The sequence below is a fragment of the Cervus elaphus genome, chromosome 21 (genome assembly GCF_910594005.1).
Source record: "Cervus elaphus chromosome 21, mCerEla1.1, whole genome shotgun sequence".
In the NCBI taxonomy this organism is placed as follows: Eukaryota; Metazoa; Chordata; class Mammalia; order Artiodactyla; family Cervidae; genus Cervus; species Cervus elaphus.
In genome coordinates this window covers 35,420,861-35,444,485 of record NC_057835.1, presented here as the reverse complement: position 1 = coordinate 35,444,485, position 23,625 = coordinate 35,420,861, and the positions used below count along the sequence as shown (strand labels likewise).

General features: G+C 36.7%; 1 protein-coding gene across 3 annotated transcripts in view; it reads right to left on the bottom strand.

The window, feature by feature from the left end:
• Positions 1 to 23,625, bottom strand: part of PREX2 (phosphatidylinositol-3,4,5-trisphosphate dependent Rac exchange factor 2) — a 291,844-nt gene that overhangs the window by 151,364 nt on the left and 116,855 nt on the right. For all 3 annotated transcript variants that reach the window (XR_006336296.1, XM_043879148.1, XM_043879147.1), the window contains exons 12-18: positions 18,369 to 18,472; positions 15,675 to 15,724; positions 12,677 to 12,752; positions 7,822 to 7,894; positions 4,666 to 4,808; positions 4,417 to 4,509; positions 2,228 to 2,376 (exon numbers count right to left, since the gene is read on the bottom strand). Coding sequence is in view for 2 of the 3 variants with exons in the window: in XM_043879148.1 (XP_043735083.1) it covers positions 2,228 to 2,376; positions 4,417 to 4,509; positions 4,666 to 4,808; positions 7,822 to 7,894; positions 12,677 to 12,752; positions 15,675 to 15,724; positions 18,369 to 18,472 (688 nt within the window). In the remaining variant the exon portion in view is untranslated. The remainder of the gene's footprint in view (positions 1 to 2,227; positions 2,377 to 4,416; positions 4,510 to 4,665; positions 4,809 to 7,821; positions 7,895 to 12,676; positions 12,753 to 15,674; positions 15,725 to 18,368; positions 18,473 to 23,625) is intronic.

Here is a 23,625-nt window from a genome sequence, read left to right as displayed (position 1 = left end):
AGAAATATCAGTAACCTCAGATATACAGATGACACCACCCTTATGGCAGAAAGTGAAGAGGAACTAAAGAGCCTCTTGATGAAAGGGAAAGAGGATAGCGAAAAAGTTGGCTTAAAGTTTAACATTCAGAAAACTAAGACCATGGCATCCGGTCCCATCACTTCATGGCAAATAGATGGGGAAACAATGCAAACAGTGACAGACTTAATTTTTTTGAGCTCCAAAATCACTGCAGATGGTGACTGTAGCCGTAAAATTAAAAGACGCTTGTTCCTTGGAAGAAAAGCTATGACCAACCTAGACAGCATATTAAAAAGCAGAGACATTACTTTGCCGACAAAGGTCCGTCTAATCAAAGCTATGGTTTTTCCAGTAGCATGTATGGATGTGAGAGTTGAACCTTTAAGCTGAGCACCAAAGAACTGATGCTTTTGAACTGTGGTGTTGGGAGAAGACTCTTGAGAGTCCCTTGGACAGCAAGGAAATCAATCCCAAAGGAAATCAGTCCTGAATATTCATTGGAAGGACTGCTGCTGAAGCTGAAGCTTCAATACTTTGTCCACCTGAGGCGAAGAACTGACTCTTTGGAAAAGACCCTGATGCTGGGAAAGATTGAAGGCAAAAGGGGATGACAGAGGATGAGATGGTTGGATGGTATCATTGACTCCATGAACTTAAGTTTAAGCAAGCTCTGGGGGTGGTGATGGACAGGGAAGCCTGGCGTGCTACAGTCCATGGGGTTGCAAAGAGTCGGACACAACTGAGGGACTGAACTGAAATCCGGAGATAGGCAACTAGGTAAGCTTCATCTTAGGATTGAATAAAAGGGAAGTAATAGATCATAATTGAGCTTCCGTGGTGGCTCAGTGGTAAAGAATTTGCATGCCAAGGCAGGAGACCTGGGTTTGACACCTGGGTCAGGAAGACCCCTGGAGAAGGAAATGGCAACCTACTCCAATATTCTTGTCTGGGAAATCCCATGGACAGAGGAGCTTGGTGGGCTAAAAGAGCCGGTCACGGTCACAAAGACAACAAAAGATCTTACTTAGGCTTAGAGAAAAGATATTATTATGGTTATCTGCTGCCCTCAGTCTCAAAGTCTTCCTAAATTACTAACTTTGATGAGTCCTGCCGTGCTCACTCATTCAGATCCCCTGGTAAGCCATGGGTAGAAGCCAGAGCCTCTGCCTGGATGTCACTACAGAATCGAGCCCATTACACTGCACTTCAACTCCTAAGATAAATTATGGACTCAGCTATTGCTTAAAATACATATCAAGGTAGGGAAGACACTATACCATATATACTTAGAATATTTTCATAAGTAGTTAAAATAAACCTTTTTGCTTCTGAAGTGGTAACCTTCATTTATCTTAAAATCAATGAAGTTGCTTATTACTATAGAAAAATAATATAATTCAATTTTAAAGAGTAATACAGATATAATCATAGTATGTTAAGACATTATGCTAAGTACTTTATATGCATTCTCTTGATTAATTAATTGGTTCAACAAGTCATGGAAATCTGATTCAGGGACACTAGGTCATGGATGATTTACAGACCAAAAGCCAATGTTTCCCAAGTATATCCATAATCTTATTAATTTTTTTTCAAAAACCCCTCAGATCATTAATCATGCTCCCATTTTATAAAGATGTAATTATGTGTATCCCCTTGTGGACCTGACATGAAGAGCTGACTCACTGGAAAAGACCCTGCACCAGGAGTTTGTGAAGGACAGGGGAGCCTGGTGGGCTACAGTCCATATGGTAGACAGGAGTCAGACACGAACAACTGACTACATGAGCAACTGAAAAACAACAAATTGTGTGTATCAACACAGGCTGTCTCATCAGTTTGTAGTCCCTGAAATCCTTGGAGCGGAGCATGAGGGAATGAAGTTTCCATTACCAAGTGTCCTACCAGTTTTCCTTACTCATAATCAAGCTCAACCCAACCCAAACAAGAAAAATTGGGGTAACAAAAGGAAAATATTATTTCTGCTGAAATTAATCTGCTTTAAGTAGCAACATAAAGTAGCTTAACCATCCATCATAAGCAACATAACTTTTCCATCATCTAAAGACCAGTATCGGCGGTGTTGGTGAGGTTCAAATATACAAGCAGTGAGATGCTTAATTTCAGACACCAATTTTGCTAACTTTTCTATTTTACTCACAAATGTCTAATGTTTTTTAAACACTGTACAAACTATACAACTTACTCCCTTGGTTTTGTGCTCACAAGAACTCTTAGAGGTTTTCTGCTATTTAAGCATGATTTCAGGAAGCAATCCACTTCATTGAAAGGTCTCATAAAAACTAGGTCACCATTAATCGCAAAAATCTTTTTCCCAACTTCCATGCCAGCCATCTAGGAGAGAAATAGCAAAAAAAAAAAAAATTTATTTTAATAAGAAATATACTTTTTCACAGATTTAGAATCTGAAAAGGTTTAGTCCCTGGGTCAGGAAGATCCCCTGGAGAAGGAAATGGCAACCCACTCTAGTACTCTTGCCTGGAGAATCCCACGGACGGAGGAACCTGGTAGGCTACAGTCCATGGGGTCACAAAGAGTCAGACACAACTGAGTGACTTCACTTTCTTTTTCTTTCATACACACACACACACACTGTTGACGTTGTTGTTCAGCCACCCAGTCATGTCCAATTCTTTGTGGCCCCATGGACTGCAGCACACCAGGCTTCTGTGCCCCTCACCATCTCCCAGAGTTTGTTCAAATTCACATTCTTTGCATTGGTGATACCGTCTGGTCATCTCATCCTCTGATGCCCTCTTCTCCTGCTCTCAACCTTTCCCAGCTTTCCAATGAGTCATCTGTTCACGTCAGATGACCAAAATACTGGAGCTTCAGCTTCAGCATCAGTCCTTCCGATGAATATTCAGGGTTGATCTCCATTAGGATTGGCTGGTTTGATCTCCTTGCTGTTCAAGGAACTTTCAGGAGTCTTCTCCAGCACCACATTTCAAATGTATAAAATCTTTGGCGTTCTGCCTTCTTCACGGTCCAGCTCTCACAACCGTACATGACCACTGGGAAGACCATAACCTTGACTATACAGACCTTTGTCAGCAGAGTAAATGTCTCTGCTTTTCAAAACACTGTCTAGGTTTTTCATTGCTTTCTTGCTGAGAAGCAATGGTCTTCTGATTTCATGCATGGCTGCAGTCACCGTCTGCAATGATTTTGGAGCCCAACAAGAGGAAATCTGTCACTACTTCTACCTTTCCCTCTTCTATTTGCCATGCAATAATGCGGGTGGACAGAGGAGCCTGGTGGACTACAGCCCATGGGGTCACAAAGAGTCGGGCACGACTAAGTGACTAACACACACACACATAATGGGGCTGGACGCCATGATCTTAGTGGATACACACATTACTATGTATAAAATAGATACCTAATGAGATCCTACTGTATAGTACAGGGGGTAAAAAGAAGGTACCATCTCTTTGTAGGACATATATTAGTGAAGTGAAGTCACTCAGTCGTGTCCAACTCTTTGCGATCCCGTGGACTGTAGCCTACCAGGCTCCTCCGTCCATGGGATTCTCCAAGCAAGAATACTAGAGCGGGTTACCATTTCTTTCTCCAGGGGATCTTCCCGACCCAGGGATTGAACCCAGGTCTCCCGCACTGGAGGCAGATGCTTTAACCTCTGAGCCACCAGGGAAGCCCAGGACATATATTAAGCTAAGCTTAAAAATGCATTCCAATATACACTGGGTGCAGACAAATACTGTTTGATTCCAATTATACGAGGTACCTAGAATAGTCAAATTCATAGAGTCAGAAAGTCCATTGGCAGATCCCAGGGGCCAGGGGCTGGGATGGGACAGGAGGAAAAATGGGGAGCTGTGGTTTAATGGGGACAGAGTTTCAGTTTAGGAAGGTGAAAAATTTGAGAGATGGATGACGGTGAAAGTTGCGCAACAATGTGAATGTACTTAGTGCCAATGAACTGTACAGTTAAATATGTTTAAAATAGTATGTCTTATATTAATGTGCCTTTTACCACAATAAGAACAAATTTTTTAAGTGATAGGCAAATAGAAGACACAGCTCTTGATTCAATGGAAGAATCACATAACATACATAATACAGTCCCACCCTAATCAGTCTCCACCAGGCTGCAGACTAGAATCAGACACTTGGACTCCTACAAGGTCAAGTTGAAGCTGTACATCTTTACAATACCTCCCCCACTATCCTTAGGCTCCCAGACACCTTCTTTCACAAATCCCAACAGTATTACAAAGAACCTCAGAATAAGATTATTCAGAATCATTATTTTTAATAAAGATACTTGAAGGCTGATTTCAGTTTGTTTAAAACTTTTAAATGTGTATGTCACGGACAAGAAACTTAAATAAAAACACTAATTTACATTACCTCAGCATTAGACCCCTTTTCCACCAACTTTATTATTGGAACTTTATTTTTGTCTTCTAATCCAAAACCATAGCTGCCTTCATTGGATTTAATCTGAAATGTAAAATATTAACATTATTAATAAGACAACTATGAAAAAAGTTACAAATCAAAAAGACTGAAATGATACTCTGTATCACCAAACATGTTTACGTAGTCTATCAATGGCTAATGAAGAAGAAAATTTGCACAGCAAAGTAATAAACTTACCAATAAGGATTTAGCTATAACATTTTCCACAACTTTTAAATCATGTTTCATCAGTCGATGTTTCATATTTGACCCTTCCATTTCCTCATCCGCAAAAAAACGGAAAAGTAGAGGTTCGTCTTTGAATTCACTTTTTTCAAGCACTATGGAAAGAGAGAGCGAGTAGCCCAAATCAACCTCAATTTCCATAGTGAGAGCTGATCAGCCTGGAACAAGTTACATTCACAGATATCCCAACGATACCTTTTTATTTCTTTCTATAATTTCAAGCTGATGTGTTCTTCAATTACTGTTACCTAAAAGACTTTGTGTTTTTAAAGATAAGTAATACTTTTTTCATGATAAAGTTTTTTGACTTAAACAAATCTGCCACCTTCCAGATTAAAATCCAACTTTAACTTTCAAAAGATTATATTGAATTTTAAAAATACATGCAATTCAAAACATAGAATCCTAAAGGGTTTTAGATTTGTAGTAAACATTTTAGGTAAAAGAGGAAAACATTTCTGTTTTTAATATCCTGCACAATTATGGGAAAATTCAATTGGGTTAAATGTAGCCTTTATGTGTGTGAGCAATTCTCACCATAGTCACTTTTGTTCCAACACTTCAAACCAGAAATATGTCTTCTGGGTGAAATGTGATTTAAGTTTCCGCTAATTCCTAGTCATCTGCATAAAAACACTGTTCTCAAATAACCTTATTTCTGCAAAGGTCAGTTTTTCCCTTTTATCTGAATACTAACATTTCCCCCCAAAGTCCCAAAGCTGCCTGGAATGTTCCAATGATATAAGATATATGTTTTGTTAGCCTTTTTAAAAAATAAGGCTACACACTGATAGAAAGAATTTGTACTCAGTGAGATCCTGACAGCTGTCAAAGTGTCTTAAAAGAGAAATCTGCTTTCTACTTATCTATCCTTATATTCTTATTCTGAAAGCAACACTGGGGAAGTTACTTAAAATCCTTGAACTTCAGTTTTCTCACTGATAATATATGGGCAATAAAATCTTCTGAATAATGTTGGACAAAACTAAAATGTAACAAATGTAAATAATTTGGCATATAGTAGGCAAAAAAAAAAAAATGATAGCTCTTTTGTTTCATTATTCTAATGGAGTTCCAAATCATAACTGTTGATCAGTTATATATATGGATTGACCTTTAAATGGAAGACTGCTGGCAACATAAATTTAACAAGTGAAACTACCAATCACAAATTAAAAGGCAACATAAGTTGTAGCTCATAATAGGAAGGAGAATATAATTGAGATCAAGTTAAGCCTTGCCTAGGGCTTCCTAGATAGCATATTAAAAAGCAGAGACATTACTTTGCCAACAAAGGTCCGTCTTGTCAAGGTTATGGTTTTTCCAGTGGTCATGTATGGATGTGAGAGTTGGACTGTGAAAAAAGCTGAGCACTGAAGAATTGATGCTTTTGAACTGTGGTGTTGGGAGATGACTCTTGAGAGTCCCTTGGACTGCAAAGAGATCCAACCAGTCCATCCTAAAGGAGATCAGTCCTGGGTGTTCACTGGAAGGACTGATGCTGAAGCTGAAACTCCAATACTTTGACCACCTTATGCGAAGAGTTGACTCATTGAAAAAGACGCTGATGCTGCAAGGGATTGGGGGCAGGAGGAAAAGGGGACGACAGAGGATGAGATGGCTGGATGGCATCCCCGACTCGATGGACATGAGTGTGAGTAAACTCTGGGGATAGGTGATGGACAGGGAGGCCTGGCATGCTGCAATTCATGGGGTCGCAAAGAATCACACACGACTGAGCGACTGAACTGAACTGAACTGAGGGCTTCCTGGGGGGGGGGGGGGGCGCTAGTGGTAAAGAACCCACCTGCCAATGCAGGAGACATAAGGGATGCAGGTTTGATCCCTGGGTCGGGAAGATCACATGGAGGAGGGCGTGGCAACCCACTCCAGTATTCTTGCCTGGACAGAGGAACCTGGCAGGCTACAGCCCATAGGGTTGCAAAAGTCGGACATGACTGAAGCCACTTAGCACTCACACAGGTAGGCCTTGCATACATGACCTAAGTGATTCCCCACTCACATGGTGTTTCTCCTACTGCTGTTTTCCTCCACCAGTCAGTCAGGCTAAAGGCAGGGAGAGAAAACATCCATAAGGCCAGGCATGAGCCCAGCTGGCTGTGCCTTTACTGACAGAGACTTCCACAGGGAAAACCTGTACTGCAACCCAATATTTTAAAATAAATATTTGGATAAAATTGCTGCTTGCTGGTGCTTTAAAGAAAAAAATCATCAAAATCTTTGAAGGTTTTTAGCTTGATATTACAGTTTTAATTCCATATAATGATGTCATTTCTTCCATTCAATAATTGACTCTTCAAAGACCAGTGTTTCCTGTTGTCCAGAGATACTGGGATATAATGGAAGTCCTAAAGGAACAAGCAATAATCAAAGATGCTTTCAAAATCACTGCTACTTTTCTGTTCTTGTTTCTTCAAAAAAAATGATTTCTGAATATAATTAGCCAATAGGCACAAGAGCTATCAAATAAGTAGATAAGCAAATATTATTAACAATGAAAAGAGATGGTTTCGGTTTATGGAAACTGTAAGATTGTATAAATAGAGAGGGAAAACTAAGTCTCATTACTTTTATAAATTTAAGAGAAATGAAGTCAACAAACAAGAAAGAAATTCAATCTTTAATTAGTTGTCAAAAAGAAACTTTTTTCCAGAAATTTATCATTTTGTTCTCTAATTTTGAAAGTATTTTCTTAAAAAAAATCACTATAAATATTCAATTATATAGACTCTCATTTAATCATTTTAATATATACTGGCATTTGAAAAAAAAAAAAGAAAGAAACCCATGGGTCTGACCTAGAGTAGTTTCAAAGAGATACATGAGCTGTTTTTTTTTAACTTCTAGTTCAAGCTCTTGCTTTTTCAGAACCAGTCTAGAAAAACAGAAAAAAAAGTCATGGCAACTTGTAGATAATACTTGTGGAGACACTGATTGCAGACATGATAACCCAACAGGGACACGTGGCAAGATCCAGACAGTCTTGCAGGTTCATCTTTAGAGGCCTTCCCTGGCCACTGAGACACTCCCAATGTCTTGACAAAACAGTGAAATAGATCTGGAAGTTTCCAGAATAAAAATGCCTACCATGGTGCATAAATCCATTGTCACAGAGCCCAATGCCAAATATCATCGCCTCTTCTCTGGTGCGGCAATCCCCCTGTCAACCACAAAAGCCCTGTACAGTTAATAGGTGACCAAGGATTTTGCTGCATTGTAACCACATTTGACATCTGACATTCTCAGCACTGTCCTGACAAAGCCATTCATACATTAGAGCTGACGTTGCTTTCATAAGCCCACTAACAATGCATCTAATTGTTATCAAACATTCCCTTAATTATGAAAATATCTTCTTTTGACATTAAAAACAAAGATTTATTATTTATTGAGAAAAATTATGCTTGATTAAAAATGAAAATACATGAGTAACTACAATTTATTGCTACCACAAATGATCCCTTATTTCTTTGATCATATATCCCAATTATGCATCAAAGAAATATCCTATAATTGAAAACTCATTAAATAAAGCTTTCTAAGTAAAAATCATTATGCATCATCTCTGCTAACACCTCCCATCAAACGGCCTTGCTCTTTAAGTGCCTCCAAAGAAACCTATTAATCTAATGTGACTTGTAAGAGTATGTGTTCAGTGGAGTCAGCAAATGTAAGCGTCTCTTTCATTCTCTTGCCAGAAAAAATAAAAATCAGTTCACATAACTGATCCCCAAAAGAAAGCCTAATTCGACCTTTTGTTATGATTTTTATCTAGAAAACATCTATTTTATTCATTCAAGTATGAATTCATAAACACTCTGCCCTCTGTAATACAGCTTCAGCATCTGAGAATTCAACCAACCACGGATCAAAACTATTCAGAGAAAAAAAACAACCAGAAAGTTCAAAAATGTAATACTTGAATTTGCAGAATCAATGACTATTTATATAGCATTTACATTTCATCCGGTATTAAAAATAATCTTAAGGTTAATTAAAAGATATGGGAGATTATATGTAAATGCATGCCACTTTATACAAGGGGCTTGAGCATCCGTGGATTTTGGTACCTGCAGGGGTCCTGGGACCAATATCTCCCAGATACCAAGAGGACTGACTATGTATATGAATATGTATGTATATATGTATGTATCTATTGTATCTGTCTTTATAACCTTACAGTTGTATGTTTTACAGTTTAAGATGTGCTTTCTTACATATTATCTCATTTTTTTCTAGCCCTGTCTTTTAGCTATTAGGTACAATACTCTTCTGGGAAAGACCGAGGGCGGGAGGAGAAGGGGGAGACAGAGGATAAGATGGGTGGATGGCATCACTGACTCAATAGACATGAGTTTGAGCAAACTCTGGGAGATAGTGAAGGACAGGAAAGCCTGGCATGCTGCAGTCCATGAGGTCACAAAGAGTCAGGAATGACTGAGCTACTGAGCGACTGAACAACAACGATACTCTACCAAGTCCATCCTTTCTTCTCTCTGGCTTCTATTTCATTCCTTTGTCAGCACCCTAATCCAGTGTTTCTTCATCTCACTTCTAAATTGCCATAATTCTTTTCCCGTACTTTCTCTAATATTGTACTCCTGTACTTTCTCTAATATTGCCATTATAGAATTAAATTTTCCTTGTTTTTTTTAAAGACTTTTTTCTGGTGTGGCCCATTTTTAAAGTTAATATTGTTACAATATTGTTTCTGTTCCATGTTTTGGGTTTTTGGCCACGAGCATGTGGGATATTAGCTCCCCGATCAGGGATCAACCCCATATCCAATGCATTGGAAGGCAAAGTCCAGGAAAGTCCTAGGAATTAAACTTTCTTACACAGGAATACTGGGCTTCCCAGGTGGCGCTAGTGGTAAAGCACCTGCCTGCCAATGCAGGAGACATTCAGAGACGCGGGAAAGATCCCCTGGAGCAGGGCAGGGTAACCCACTCTAGTATGCTTGCCTGGAGAATCCCGTGGACAGAGGAGCCTTGAGGGCTATTGTCTCTAGGATCACACAGAGTCAGACAGGACTGAAGGGACTTAGCCTGCACACACATAGGAATACCATGTACCAAAACTTTTAACTAACTCTCTTTTTTTATAAAGTATCAGCATTTGTGTTGGGCTTTGCAGGCCTCCCATAATCCTGACTTCATTATACCCCTCCAGACCTATTTTCCAAAGGTGAGGTCACCTCTGCTCTCATCAATTTGACTTCCAGACTGTTGCCAGGACTCCTTTTGTTTATTTCCATTCTCGTTCTCATTCATGGAATCACTCACTCCACTCAATGCCTTAAATTCTACCTATCAGTCTATCAAGGACCACCTAATGCTGTAACAACTCTACCCCTTCCTAATCCTCCTGTTAATGAGCACAATATTTACAATCTGTATCTTTAGACAATGCATCTGTACCTTTTTCAAAATCTAACTGTCACTAATGTTCATACATTCACACAAAAGATTTTTTTTGCTACAGTGTGCTAAGTGCTAGAAGTAACAGAGTAAAACACTCAAACACAAAACACTTCCCTGCCCTCAAATAATTCAAATCTGAAGAACCGAGTCACTTAAAATATATAAGTTGTTGTTTTGTTGTTCAGTCACTAAGATATGTCCACCTCTTTGCGACCCCATGGACTGCAGCACGCCAGGCTTTCCTGTCCTTCATTCTCTCCCAGAGTTTGCTCAAACTCATGTCCATTGAGTCAATGATGCCACCGTCATCCAATTTAGTCAATACTCCCCAACAGGTGTTATACTAGGTGCTGGCACATAGGTTAACCAGCCCCCACCCTAAGAATCATGAGGACAATTTTAATATAAAGTGGGATTATCTAAAACAGACACATCCAGGGAATTGGGACCACAGAGATAGATGCTAAGCCAAGTCTGGAGGATCCAGCAAAGTTTACTGGGGGAGATGATGTTGAAGCAGAGCCTCAGAGGAAGTGTAAAAGTCAGCCCAACTGACTAACAGTCCCTCGAAGGCAGGAACCATGTCTGCTTTCTGTTTGGTTGCTTTCTTTTATTTTAATAACTAAAGCATCTGCTTAAATGTTAAATTCATAGTAAGAGCTTGTTTTAATAATCACCAACAGTATACACTGATTATTCAACTGATGGCCTTGGTGGAAAGAGACCCTTCCTTTAAAATAAAATCTCTTCTTCATCTTAGTGTAAGAACTTTAACTTACCATTCTCTTATCATTCTATTACCATACCTTTCTCCTCAAAGCCAGCCCATGTTGTCCTAGAGTTAATTATGTCTGATACTTACATATTTGCAAGTATACTATCAGAATCATAAAGCTTAAGTGATGGAGAAGAGCTGATATATATAGTTATTCCAGTAAGCAGAAAACAGTTGTGATAATAAAATCTAGAGAGACTAAGTGACTCATGCAAGTTTGCATAACTACTTAACAGCATAGCTGTTATCAGACCAGATTACCTGTATCCTAGTCCATTTCAATCTCTACTATGCACAAGCATTTCTACAGGCACTGTCATAAAAGACCAGTAAGAAAACCTGAAGTAAAAAAGAATTGCAACTTGGTCTGGATTTTGAGCAACTTATTTTAGTCTTCTAATGTTCACACTTAGAAAGTAAAAGTGCCAAAAAGAAAAAAAAAGTTTATGACTGACTTCCTTTGTCAGAACTCTAAATATTTATTCAGTATTAGCTTTTGCTTCAAAAAAAAAAACCTTTCTTCAGTTTTCTCACATAATCAACATAGAAGAATTTATGTGAATTCTATAACAGTATAATTTCTATGGGAAATTTCAACTCTGTTACCAAACATAGAACCAATCCCAATGACACGCACCGATCATGTTATAAAAGGTTTTCACACTAGTAAACCCATTGAACACTGGAATTTTGGTTTTATCTAAAAAGAACTGTTTGCTTAAAGATCTTAATTTATCAATAAAATAAATCTAAATACTATAAATGCAAAGCCATGTATTCCTGGATAGTCTAGAAGTTAATATTAAATAATAAAAATTTCAAAATGTATGTGCACAGATAAATCAAATATGAATTAAACATTTATATTTAAGACAAAAATAAACATTTCTATGACTGAGCATCAAATACTATTATTCACTTGTAACAAAAGATGTAGGTGATTTTCTTCGATAACAAAAAACTAACTTGACTCAAATATCCAAATGTAATGACAACATTTCAACCAAGCCATATTCCCTTCTCCAAAATAGTAAGTTCTGTCAAAGCAGATATCAGTTTTCTTAGCCTTTCCTTAAACCTGTGGGAAAAATTTGATTATTTATTAGTTAATCTACTATGCTAAAACATAAAACATCTAAATAAATTTATATTTGAATATATATTATAATGGGCTTGATGCCTTGAGTTGCAAATAACATTTTCTCAGTACCAGCTGTCAGCTCCCACACTCTGAGAAGCAGAGTGGCAGTCACAACAAATTCTGCACTTTCTTATTTACAATGTGTGCAGATGGATACCAAAGCTCATAACATCAAAATACAATTATCATCTAACAGAGAAGAAGGCACAGGGTGACTAGAATAACTTGCTAGGACTAAACATTAGATACTTTAAAAAAACATCTGTAAACAAAACATATGAGAAACTTTAGTACAGACGCACACCTTTTCTTTAGTGATATACAAATTACACTTAGTCTTTTGAACGGATCTCAGCTGATATTTTTGAATCACAAAACATCTTCCTCTTGAAAGACAATACAGCATAAAAATAAAGCTTGAAAACTCTGAAGTCAGATGATCCAGGTTCAAATCCTAACTCTGCTTCACTCTAGCTGTATGAACTTGATGAAGTCATTTCACTGTGTCTCACTGGCAAGTAGGGAGTTTTTAAAATACCTAAATCACCTCAAAGTTTAAAGCAGCTATGAAGGTAACTCGGCAATTTCTTTTTGTCTATTTACCTGTGCAATCAACCAGTCTATCAGCTTGTTGGCCATAACGACAGATTTGTAGGTTCTTAAGTGATAATCTTTATCTCTACAAAGGAAAAAGAAACCAAAAACACTAAGCAAGAGGGAAAGTAACAGGAAAAAATGAGAGAGAATAAATAAGCACCAGGAACACTTCATTTAGCATCAGTGTGCAACAGAAAAGTTTGCTTGATGGAATCGGAATTGATTGCCCCACTTACATGTAAATAAGGGAGCTTTACAAGGTTTACACAACACCTGACAACTCCCTTCATCAGTTCACACCAGGAGAAGAAACCCACCAGGATACCAAAACAGGACATTTCTTCTTTCACATTTACTTATATCCAAATTGATTATTACTGCTATATTGTCTGGTAATAACTTGGCTAGAAATACAATCGCTCATTAATAAAAGAATAATAAATCAAAATCCCTTCCCTTTAAATCAAGATAGGGTTTACGAAAGAACTCCTCAAAATGTGGAGAATAAAGCCACCCTTTGCATTTCTGCTCTTGAATTCTCCAGGTAGGCAGGATTTGCCCTGGAGGATGATTCAGTTGGCTCAGCTGTAATGGCAGACTTCAGGCCTCCCCAGAGGGAAACACACACGAAGAATCTTGTCATTTTGTCTGATCAGAGCATGGCCTTAGTCACACACCGCATCCCCAGGCAGCCAAGGGAACCCAGAGCAGACTCTTCTGTCTGCAGAAGTTCCCAGATCTGAGAAATCTTTCAAAGTCTAGTTAGATAACTACAAAGTGCTCATGATCAGAACAAGACCCCAAGGGCAGAAATCTATCATTCATTTATTTTGCTGGCCTGAATCAAAATGGAATGAGAAAAGGAGAGTCTTTCAAAATGTCACACACACACACACAAATCCAAACTGCAACCAACTTGACGTGACAAATAATTATTGGCTATATTCATGGTTCTTTTAACTTCTGTCAGCAATTTACAATTAATATTGACATCATTTCATCCACTCTCATAAAAAGCTCTCGAAAATATGACTGAAATTTCTGAGATTTCAATAGTGAATGTACTAGGTTAGCCAGTAATCAACAGCAGATTTTTTTTTTAATCTTTTAAAATCTATCTCCGTTTCTGACACCTAATCACCCATTTCATCTTGGCTTCCATATGTGTCAAAAAGAAGGACAGGGTAGTTTTCATAGAATACATGTGGGTCTATGGATTTTTTCACCAAAGTCATTTTTCTTTTCATAAGCTGAGTTCATACATATTAAAAGCATGACTATCATACATTCCATCTGCTTTATGGGTTTTTTCCCCCATAAATTTACCCTTGACAACTCATAAACCATTGTCATTTCTAGCCAAAAAAACAATTCCTTCTTATCAGCTCTTTTAGAATGTAACTTTCTTGATAAAAAAAATCTCACGTGGCTAAAATATATTTTCAGAACGCATTTTCTCATTTATAAAACTAACACACACACAGACACATATGTGGCATGAAAAAATTATCCAGTTATCGGTTTCTGTTAGTTTAAGACATGGGTTCAATCTCTGAGTTGGGAAGATCCCCTGGAGATCACGGCAACCCACTCCAGTATTCTTGCCTGGAGAATCCCATGGACAAAGGAGCCTGACAAACTACAGTCCATGGGATTTCAAAGAATCGGACACAACTGAGCAACTGAACACACATGCAAATACAAAAAAAATACATGTGCTATTATTAAGGAACCATTTTTTAGCATTATGTTATCCAAAATATTTACAGAATGTCTGTGCCAGGGATATAGCAGAGAATCAACAAATACTGGTTTCTCTCACTTTTTTTACTTTGTGAAGCCTGCTTGTGAAAGTGGACAGGGCATTTTCAGGGGTAATAGGTAAGATTCTATTTTCTCTTTCAGGATCTGAAGTGTGGGCATTCCAACACTTAATCAGCAACTTTGGGGATTTTTTTTTTTTAAAGCTCTGCATTTCCTTGAAATTGGAAACGAGAGAGAAAAAAAAAAAAAAACACTGTCCATCAAACGCCTGGATTCTATATCCATGACTGAAAAGTCTCTACATTCATTTTAGAAATCATACATTCATTTTTTTGCTCTAAAAAACATGTTTTAGTCAATAAACTCCAAATGAAATCTGGCCATCTGAAATTAAGATTATGTTACATTATATCAGTTCTATCAGTTTGTGTGTACTACAAATACAATTCTCCTCTTGATTATCTCTATTAGTAATCATAACATAAAACTCAAAGTTTTCTGCTATCTTTCTAAAAGGATAAACTGAAAACGAATCCTAATTTCTCTTTAGAAACCAGAAAGGCATATCTCTTAAGAAGTAAAAACACGTATAGAAAAACTGATAAAATTATCAAATCCAAATTAATTCTTAAGTTTCAAGCGCAAAACTTTTTCTTTCAATAAAAGATGATTAAAAGAAAATATTGTGACATAAAATACAAGTCAAAGATTTAATTACAAATCTAACTGAAAAAATTAATATATAAGTAATCATAATGGTAAATATTTATTAGTAAATAGTATTTTGAAATCCTCTTTGGTTAGTCAACTATTATTTATTAAATACTAACTGACTGTGGGTAATTTCATTATCAAGTCTGTAATTCACTATACTGCCAAGTGCTTCAGTCATGTCCGACTCTGTGTGACCCCACAGACGGCAGTCCACCAGGTTCCTCTGTCCCTGGGATTCTCCAGGCAAAAACCTGGAGTGGGTTGCCATTTCCTTCTTCTTACTATGAATTAACAGCAAATAATTTTAGAAATCAGAATAAAATGAGTAGAAGAAACTCTATAATTAGAGCTCCAGAAAATTTTGAAATATTTTAAGATAAATTGTTACTTAAAATAATCTTTAAAAGCAAAATGTTCACCTTTGGAAGAAAAACAAAATAAGCTAAGTTCAGCTTAATAATATTTACCTAATATGCAATATAAATCTTTCCATTTAAACTGCCCAGAATTGATAAACTAGACTCACCTTATGACTGGAGTGAACAGACTATGAAGACGACAATATAATCGCACACCCTGTTGTCAAATAAAGATACATCAAAAACAAGCAAAATCAGTCAAAGGACGTATGAAATTTAGACATAAATAGATTATTCTGAAATTATTACACAATCTTAACCTATTTGAAAGTTATTCAAATGTTATATCATAAAAATAATATGACCTGAATAATTAAAAATACGATTAAATTGTGTTATTAATTTTTCTCCTACAAGAGACATACATACATATGCATGTACAAACATGCATATGATATACATATATACATATATGCATACATAAAAGAAAGCCTTCTTCAGGTATCAATGCAAAGAAATAGAGGAAAGCAATAGAATGAGAAAGACTAGAGATCTCTTCAAGAAAACTAGAGATACCAAGGGAATAGTTCATGCAATGATGGGATCAATAGAGGACAGAAATGGTAAGGACTTAACAGAAGCAGAAGATATTAAGAAGAGGTGGCAAGAATACACAGAAGAACTGTACAAAAAAGATCTTCATGACCCAGATAATCATGATGGTGTGATCACTCACCTAGAGTCAGACATCCTAGAATGTGAAGTCAAGTGGGCCTTAGAAGGCATCACTACAAACAAAGCTAATGGATGTGATGAAATTCCAGTTGAGCTATTTCAAACCCTAAAAGATGATGCTGTGAAAGTGCTGCACTCAATAAGCCAGCAAATTTGGAAAACTCAGCAGTGGCCACAGGACTGGAAAAGGTCAGCTTTCATTCCAATCCCAAAGAAAGGCAATGCCAAAGAACGCTCAAACTACTGCACAATTGCACTCATCTCACACGCTAGTTAAAGTAATGCTCAAAATTCTCCAACCCAGGTTTCAGCAATACGTGAACCATGAACTTTCAGATATTCAAGCCGGTTTTAGAAAAGGCAGAGGAACCAGAGATCAAATTGCCAACATCTTCTGGATCATCAAAAAAGCAATAGAGTTCTAGAAAAACATCTATTTCTGCTTTATTGACTATGCCAAAGGCTTTGACTGTGTGGATCACAATAAACTGGAAAATTCTGAAAGAGATGGGAATATCAGACCACCTGACCTGCCTCTTGAGAAACCTGTATGCAGGTCAGGAAGCAACAGTTAGAACTGGACATGGAACAACAGACTGGTTCCAAATAGGAAAAGGAGTACGTCAAGGCTGTATACTGGCACCCTGCTTATTTAACTTATATGCAGAGTACATCATGAGAAACGCTGGGCTGGAAGAAGCAGAAGCTGGAATCAAGACTGCTGAGAGAAATATCAATAACCTGAGATGTGCAGATGACACCACCCTTCTGGCAGAAAGTGAAGACTAAAGAGCCTCTTGATGAAAGTGAAAGAGGAGAGGGAAAATGCTGGCGTAAAGCTCCACATTCAGAAAACTAAGATCATGGCATCTGGTCCCATCACTTCATAGCAATTAGATGGGGAAACAGTGGAAACAGTGGCTGACATTATTTTTTTGGACTCCAAAATCACTGCAGATGATGATTGCAGTCATGAACTTCAAAGACACTTACTCCTTGGAAGGAAAGTTATGACCAATCTCGACAGCATATTAAAAAGGAGAGACATTACTTTGTCAACAAAGGTCCATCTAGTCAAGGCTATGGTTTTTCCAGTGGTCATGTATGGTTACATGAGAGTTGGACTATAAAGAAAGCTGAGTGCTGAAGAATTGATGCTTTTGAACTGTGGTGTTGGAGAAGACTCATGAGAGTCCCTTGGACTGCAAAGAGATCCAACCAGTCCATCCTAAAGGAGATCAGTCCTGGGTGTTCATTGGAAGGACTGATGTTGAAGCTGAAACTCTAATACTTTGGTCACCTGATGTGAAGAGCTGACTCATTTGAAAAGACCCTGATGTTGGGAAAGATTGAGGGCAGGAAGAGAAGGGGATGACAGAGGATGAGATGGTTGAATGGCATCACCAACTCAATGGACATGGGTTGGGTATACTCAGGGAGTTGGTGAGGGACAGGGAGGCCTGGCGTGCTGCAGTTCATGGGGTCACAAAGTGTCAGACACGACTGAGTGACTGAACTGAACTTAATACATATATACATGTATATACATACTGGTATTTGTATATAAATACACATATACATATACATAAGCATACATATATATATATTCATGTGTATGTACATATACAGACATATGATGTTTATACATACATATAACAAATATCTTAAAAATTATTTTTCTTAAAATATAAAATTTCAACATAAAATGTAAACAGATTATTTACGAATGTATGCAATGACCCACCATACTACTTGACCATTATAAGTCAATACAGAGTTTACCAAGTGTACAAAGAAAAATAATATTTCATAAATTTTATAATTTGTATTTTTGTTAAATGTATTCAATTATCATGACCACTTGTTGCTACACGTAAAATAGTTTTCAAAGGATATAATCTTCTGAGTGACGCAATTGCATTAGAACAAGAAAAGAGAAAAAAAACAATAGGATCTACCATTACAATTCTTATAATGGCAATAAAACACCGAGAGGCTTGTTTCCACATGTCACGTAAAAACTTCTTATACCAGAAGAATTTTGGTCTCCCTACAAAATTTTATCTTGCTTCAGTAAGACAAGACGAATTCTTCCATTGATAAAAGGTTGTGGGAGAGGCTATTACCTTTGAAATCACATCCTGCATCTCATTTCTTGGATAAAAGGTTCCATCATCATAACGAAATCTATATAGCATCTGTTCTGGTTTGAATTGATGTTTATCTGTAACTAAGAATATAAGAACAGCATATTAAAATCCTGACAATCTAAAAAGTAGAAGATAAAAACATATTTGTAAAACACATATCCCCAAATACTGAAACTTTTTAGTTTCACCAAACGCTTTTGTTTCCTTAACATAGTAATGCTAATCCAACATTTCAACAGTAAGATTAATGATAAGATTTTGTGATATAGTTATGATTTCCACAGGACTGAAGAACTAAACTGAGGTTAGAAACATTCAGCTAGCATAGTATATGTATCTGTGTGTGCACAGTGTGTGTGTGTGTATATATATATTTTAATAAATGAGCATGTGTTTTCTATTTCTTCACAATGCTACAAAATCAAGCAAAAAGTGCCCTTCAAATAGCAGATACTCCAGCTAGTGAGTCATAATTTGATTCTCAGCCCCAGAAGTGAGTTTTAGCATTTATTTGTCTTATCGCACAGCAATCAAGCCAAGACCACACATATACCGATCTTAACCATTTATCCTGTGTTTAAATCTCCAGAGTACATTAGATAAATTCAATATGTAACTGATAACAAACTTTTAACAGTTTTCTTACATTGACAAATGCTTTTCTTTTACATTGTTTAATTTTTTTTTTCTTCAATGGAAAATGAGAGTGGTTACCCTTCCCTTTCATTCTTAGGATAAGATTTTCATATTTACAAAGACTCCTACTAAACTTTCAGGTTTTCTTTTTTCCAGAAGTATTTTATAGGTAGTCTAATAAAAAGATAACTGCTGTAGAAAGGAAAAACCTCAAATTAAATCTCAAAGAGTTTACATTTAAATATTTCATTACAGGGAATGCAACATTTGCAGAAAAGACAATTTATTGCAATGGGTTCTATTTTCACGATTAGATAGAAGACTTTGACCTTTAATTTTTGCTAAAAAAGTTGAAGGGAGAAAAAAAACCTGTCGGGATTAATTCTAATAAACCACGTTAGGTGAATCCATAAGAAAAACAAGAGACTTGTAACACACACACACACACACACACATATACAAAGTTTCAGCTATCTCACCCTAACCTATCCAAACCAAATGAATGACTTAACAGCTATAAAACTGAGACATGACTGCTGCCAAAAAGATAACATCACCTTTTGGCATCTCTCTTTCTAGGTTAAGGCAAAAAGAAAAACATATGTGAAAGAAAAATAAAATCGAAAGAAGTATTTTGAAATCCTACAACATCTTTCAGAACTAGTTGTTTATTTCTCCTATGGAATCTACCTATTAATAATCCTCATTTTTATCCCTTAAGAGTCATTGAAATAAATGATTATATTGATATTCCAAAATTCGAGGAAACTTGAGTCCAAAGGTCTCCTGCCACAATAAAGGAAGTGGTGGGTCAACCTATTAAAAAATGGAATCCTTCACTGTAAGGCAAACTCTTGTGATTTTGATCATAATTCTTGGGTTAATCCGTAACTCGTAGCTGTTCCCTTAGAAAAATAGTGAATAGTTCTGCATTGAAATTTATTCCCCTCAACTTCCTGAGGAGGGAATGGCTTTATTAGCTGATGAGAAAGGTTGCTTAATACCATCTTTTAAACAACTATGCAATGCCAGGCATTACCAGGAATGTACTGGCAAATATTTAACAGCTGTCTCTTTGGTGATGAGGCAGAAGGAATAATGATGTGTATAATTCACCGATATCCACGGTACCAAAAATTCCCACACGGGCCAATTTCAAGCTCCCCAAATAAAGTCACTAAACACAGAATTAGAGGTGAAATGACACATGATTGTTTAGTATTCCCACCATAAAAAAATAGTAGATACAAATAATAGCAAGCCCATAAACAATAAAATGTAGTAAAAGAATTAGGAAGTATTGAGATTTAAGAATATACTAACTTTATAATTTATGTACTCACATATTTATATCATTTCATTTTAATAATAGCTGTGCTTAACAATAAGCTTGCAATTTTTTAAAAACATTTAATCACCAGCTCTCTAGAGCTTGTACCAGCCAACTTCAGCATACCACTGGCTATAATGAATGAGCCCTCAGAATTCTCACATAAGCATTTTTAATGCAAATAATAGAGCCAGACAAGAAGAACATTATCAACCTACCACAGAGAAAGCGTATGCTGTCCCTACCCAAGAATTCCCAGTATAGCAAGGTTCAGCCTCTGATGAAGTTCCCAGCAATATTTGCAATGTGAATAATAGCAATAACAGTCAACGTTTTTTTCTTTTTTGCTGGTTCCTTTTAAAACAGATGACTCATTCAACTTTATTTTAAGAATTCTATTTTCACTAAAATGCAGCTGAAATCACATACTAATGAAACTAGCCTGTCTGGCTCCTATTTCTTCGTCCTAATAAAATTATTAATGTGAAATTGCATAATATGTTCTCTAACCATTTTTTGAGAGAACCTCTATTAGTTAATTGTGAACACTTAAAAAAAAACATTATTTCCAGTGACAAAAGTTCTAACATGTGAAATCTGACACTGCAGCTGATCAGATACTAGTAACAATAATAACACAGGTCATCAAAATCAAACTGTAACCAAAAGAACAATATTCATGGAGCGTACTCAGTGCTAGATTTCTCAGGAAAAAAAAAAGAGTTAATCATATTATAAATATTTCAATTCTTTTAAGTTAAATAATCAAAGGGTTCTTGTATTTGAAATTTCAAAATAAATTTTAATTCAGAATTTATCTACTACTTTATTTTCAAAATTGTATTCCTGTTGGAGACAATACTGAGCCTGGGGTAGTTGATTAGGACTGAAATTATGATATCCATTCAAAAAAAAAGCTTACGTTGTTGATTTTTTTCTCTTTCTAGAAGGAGGTAGTTAAAAATATTTTGATACTTATATTACTAAAATAAATAAGGGTGATTCCCCCTGTGATTCCTTCCAGATATTTTAGCAGTCCTGAACTGGTCAGACTCTACATGACTATGTTCATGAAGATACTGAATAAGTATCATTTCACATCAACTTTGTACCAACTTAAAAGTGACTTTAATATGTCTGCCTAGCTATTCATGTATTCAGGGAAAGTAATAACAGTTTTGTTAATTGTAAAGTCCACCCATAACAGTCATGTCTGGTGGCTCAGATGATAAAGAATCTGCCTGCAATGCAAGAGACCAAGGTTCGATCCCTGGATCAGGAAGATCCCCTGGAGAAGGGAATGGATACCCACTAGAGTATTCTTGCCTAGAGAATCCCATGGTCAGAGGAGACTGGCAGGCTAAAGTTCATGGGGTCTCAAAGAGTTGGACATGACTGAGTGACTAACACTTTCACTTTCTTCAATTTTTAGAATTCAATTCACTAAAAAAACAAGTAACTCTTCCTCATACAATTTCTGGATCAACTATGTTGAAATAAAGCAAGAGAGGATAGTTAGCTTGAAAATAATCTCACAGCTCCTTTGAAAGGATAACCTCTTTCCACGCCCTGACCTTTCCAGCATTGGGAATAAAGTTTCTCCAATATTCTGTTATCTGTCACAAGGTATCTTATAGTCAAAAAAGAAAATACTGTAGCAAACAGTGTAGCTTTTTCTAAAAGACAGTTCACTCATCACACAGAAGTACAAAAAGTTGCATATCCATAATTTTTTAAACAATTTAAATAGTAGCATCCATTGTTGACAGATAGCTTTAAGACTATTTTTTTTCTGTTATTTCTAATTCACAAAGGATTAAAGTGACACAGATTAACAGCTGGAGTCACAATAACTTCAACTGAAAATAAAAGTGTTAAAAGTGATTTTTTTGACTATTGTTTGCATATATCATTGTAAAACATTAATACATGTATTATGATTATTCTAGCTTTCATATAATTTCACTGATTTTATATTGACCTAGGAGCTAAGTCTGAGGGGCAGAAATTAAGTAACTGACTACCAAATTGCGTTAGCTTCTGTTTTTCCTGCGTATGCAACTATAGGACGCTTTTAGGAGTCTCTTACAGTCAAGTGAGTGAGTGAGTGAAAGTCACTCATTCATGTCTGACTCTTTGCGATCCCATGGACTATACAGTCCATGGGATTCTCCAGGCTGGAATACTGGAGTGGGTGTCACTCCCTTCTCCAGGGGATCTTCCCAACCCAGAGATTGAACCCAGGTCTTCTACACTGCAGGTAGACTCTTTACCAGCTGCGGCACCAGGGAAGCAATCACATACCTGAGCTGTGTCCACAGGTATGTGCACAAAAATGATGTACAATGGGAAATGTACAAGCCTATTTAAAACAAAGAAAAGACTCCACCCTTCCTTCAAGGTGACCTTTAGGAGCACTGTATTGAAGATGGTTGAGGCTCTATCAGGCACCAAAACCTTATACAGAGCCAAATGCCACAACCTCATCCTTCACTACTAACTAAATTCTTTGTGAGTAAAAAATTAGCTTCTATAATGTGAGCCTTCTATAATGTATTGGGGAGGTTTACTTGTTACAGCAGCTAATGCTAACCAATACAGTTTTCCTTCTCAATAGTCCCTGAAAAAAATTAGTTCTTCTAACCTAGTAGGTTTCTGTCTTGTCTGAAAGGAGATATGCCAGAAACTGGATTTCATAATGAACAAGGTAAAAAGATGGGCTTAAAACCATCAGACCACAGAAAAAATATCCCTGATTCATGTACACATACCTTCAAGCACCTAGCATAATATCTCCCATGTAGAAAGAAGAGTCAGTAAGGAAAGGAATAAACAAGTGTCCATAAACAGATTTTCCCTTCCTTGCTCTATGGGTAATGCATAGTCCCTAGGATTATACAGTCTAGAATGGGAAAAGAATAATCATTTCTGACAGTTAATGATTATACACAAAACCGCTTTATGTACCACCTCCTTTAACGTCAATAGACTATAGGATAAAACAAATGCATTCAATCCTTTTCCCAAATATATACTTGAACATGGCCTTAGAAGAGGAAGATGAACACAAACAGGAAAGCCATCTAGCTCAATATCTTTTCACTTTTAACTTTTAAGATATTGGATGATGCTTTTAGCATACTGAATGCTAAATGGAGTTCTAATGGCATTAATGGACCAGGTACAAAATCATATACAACTTCCCAGTATTATACGTTTGTTCAAAATATAGCCATTCATTTATTCACTCAGGAAATTATAATGAGG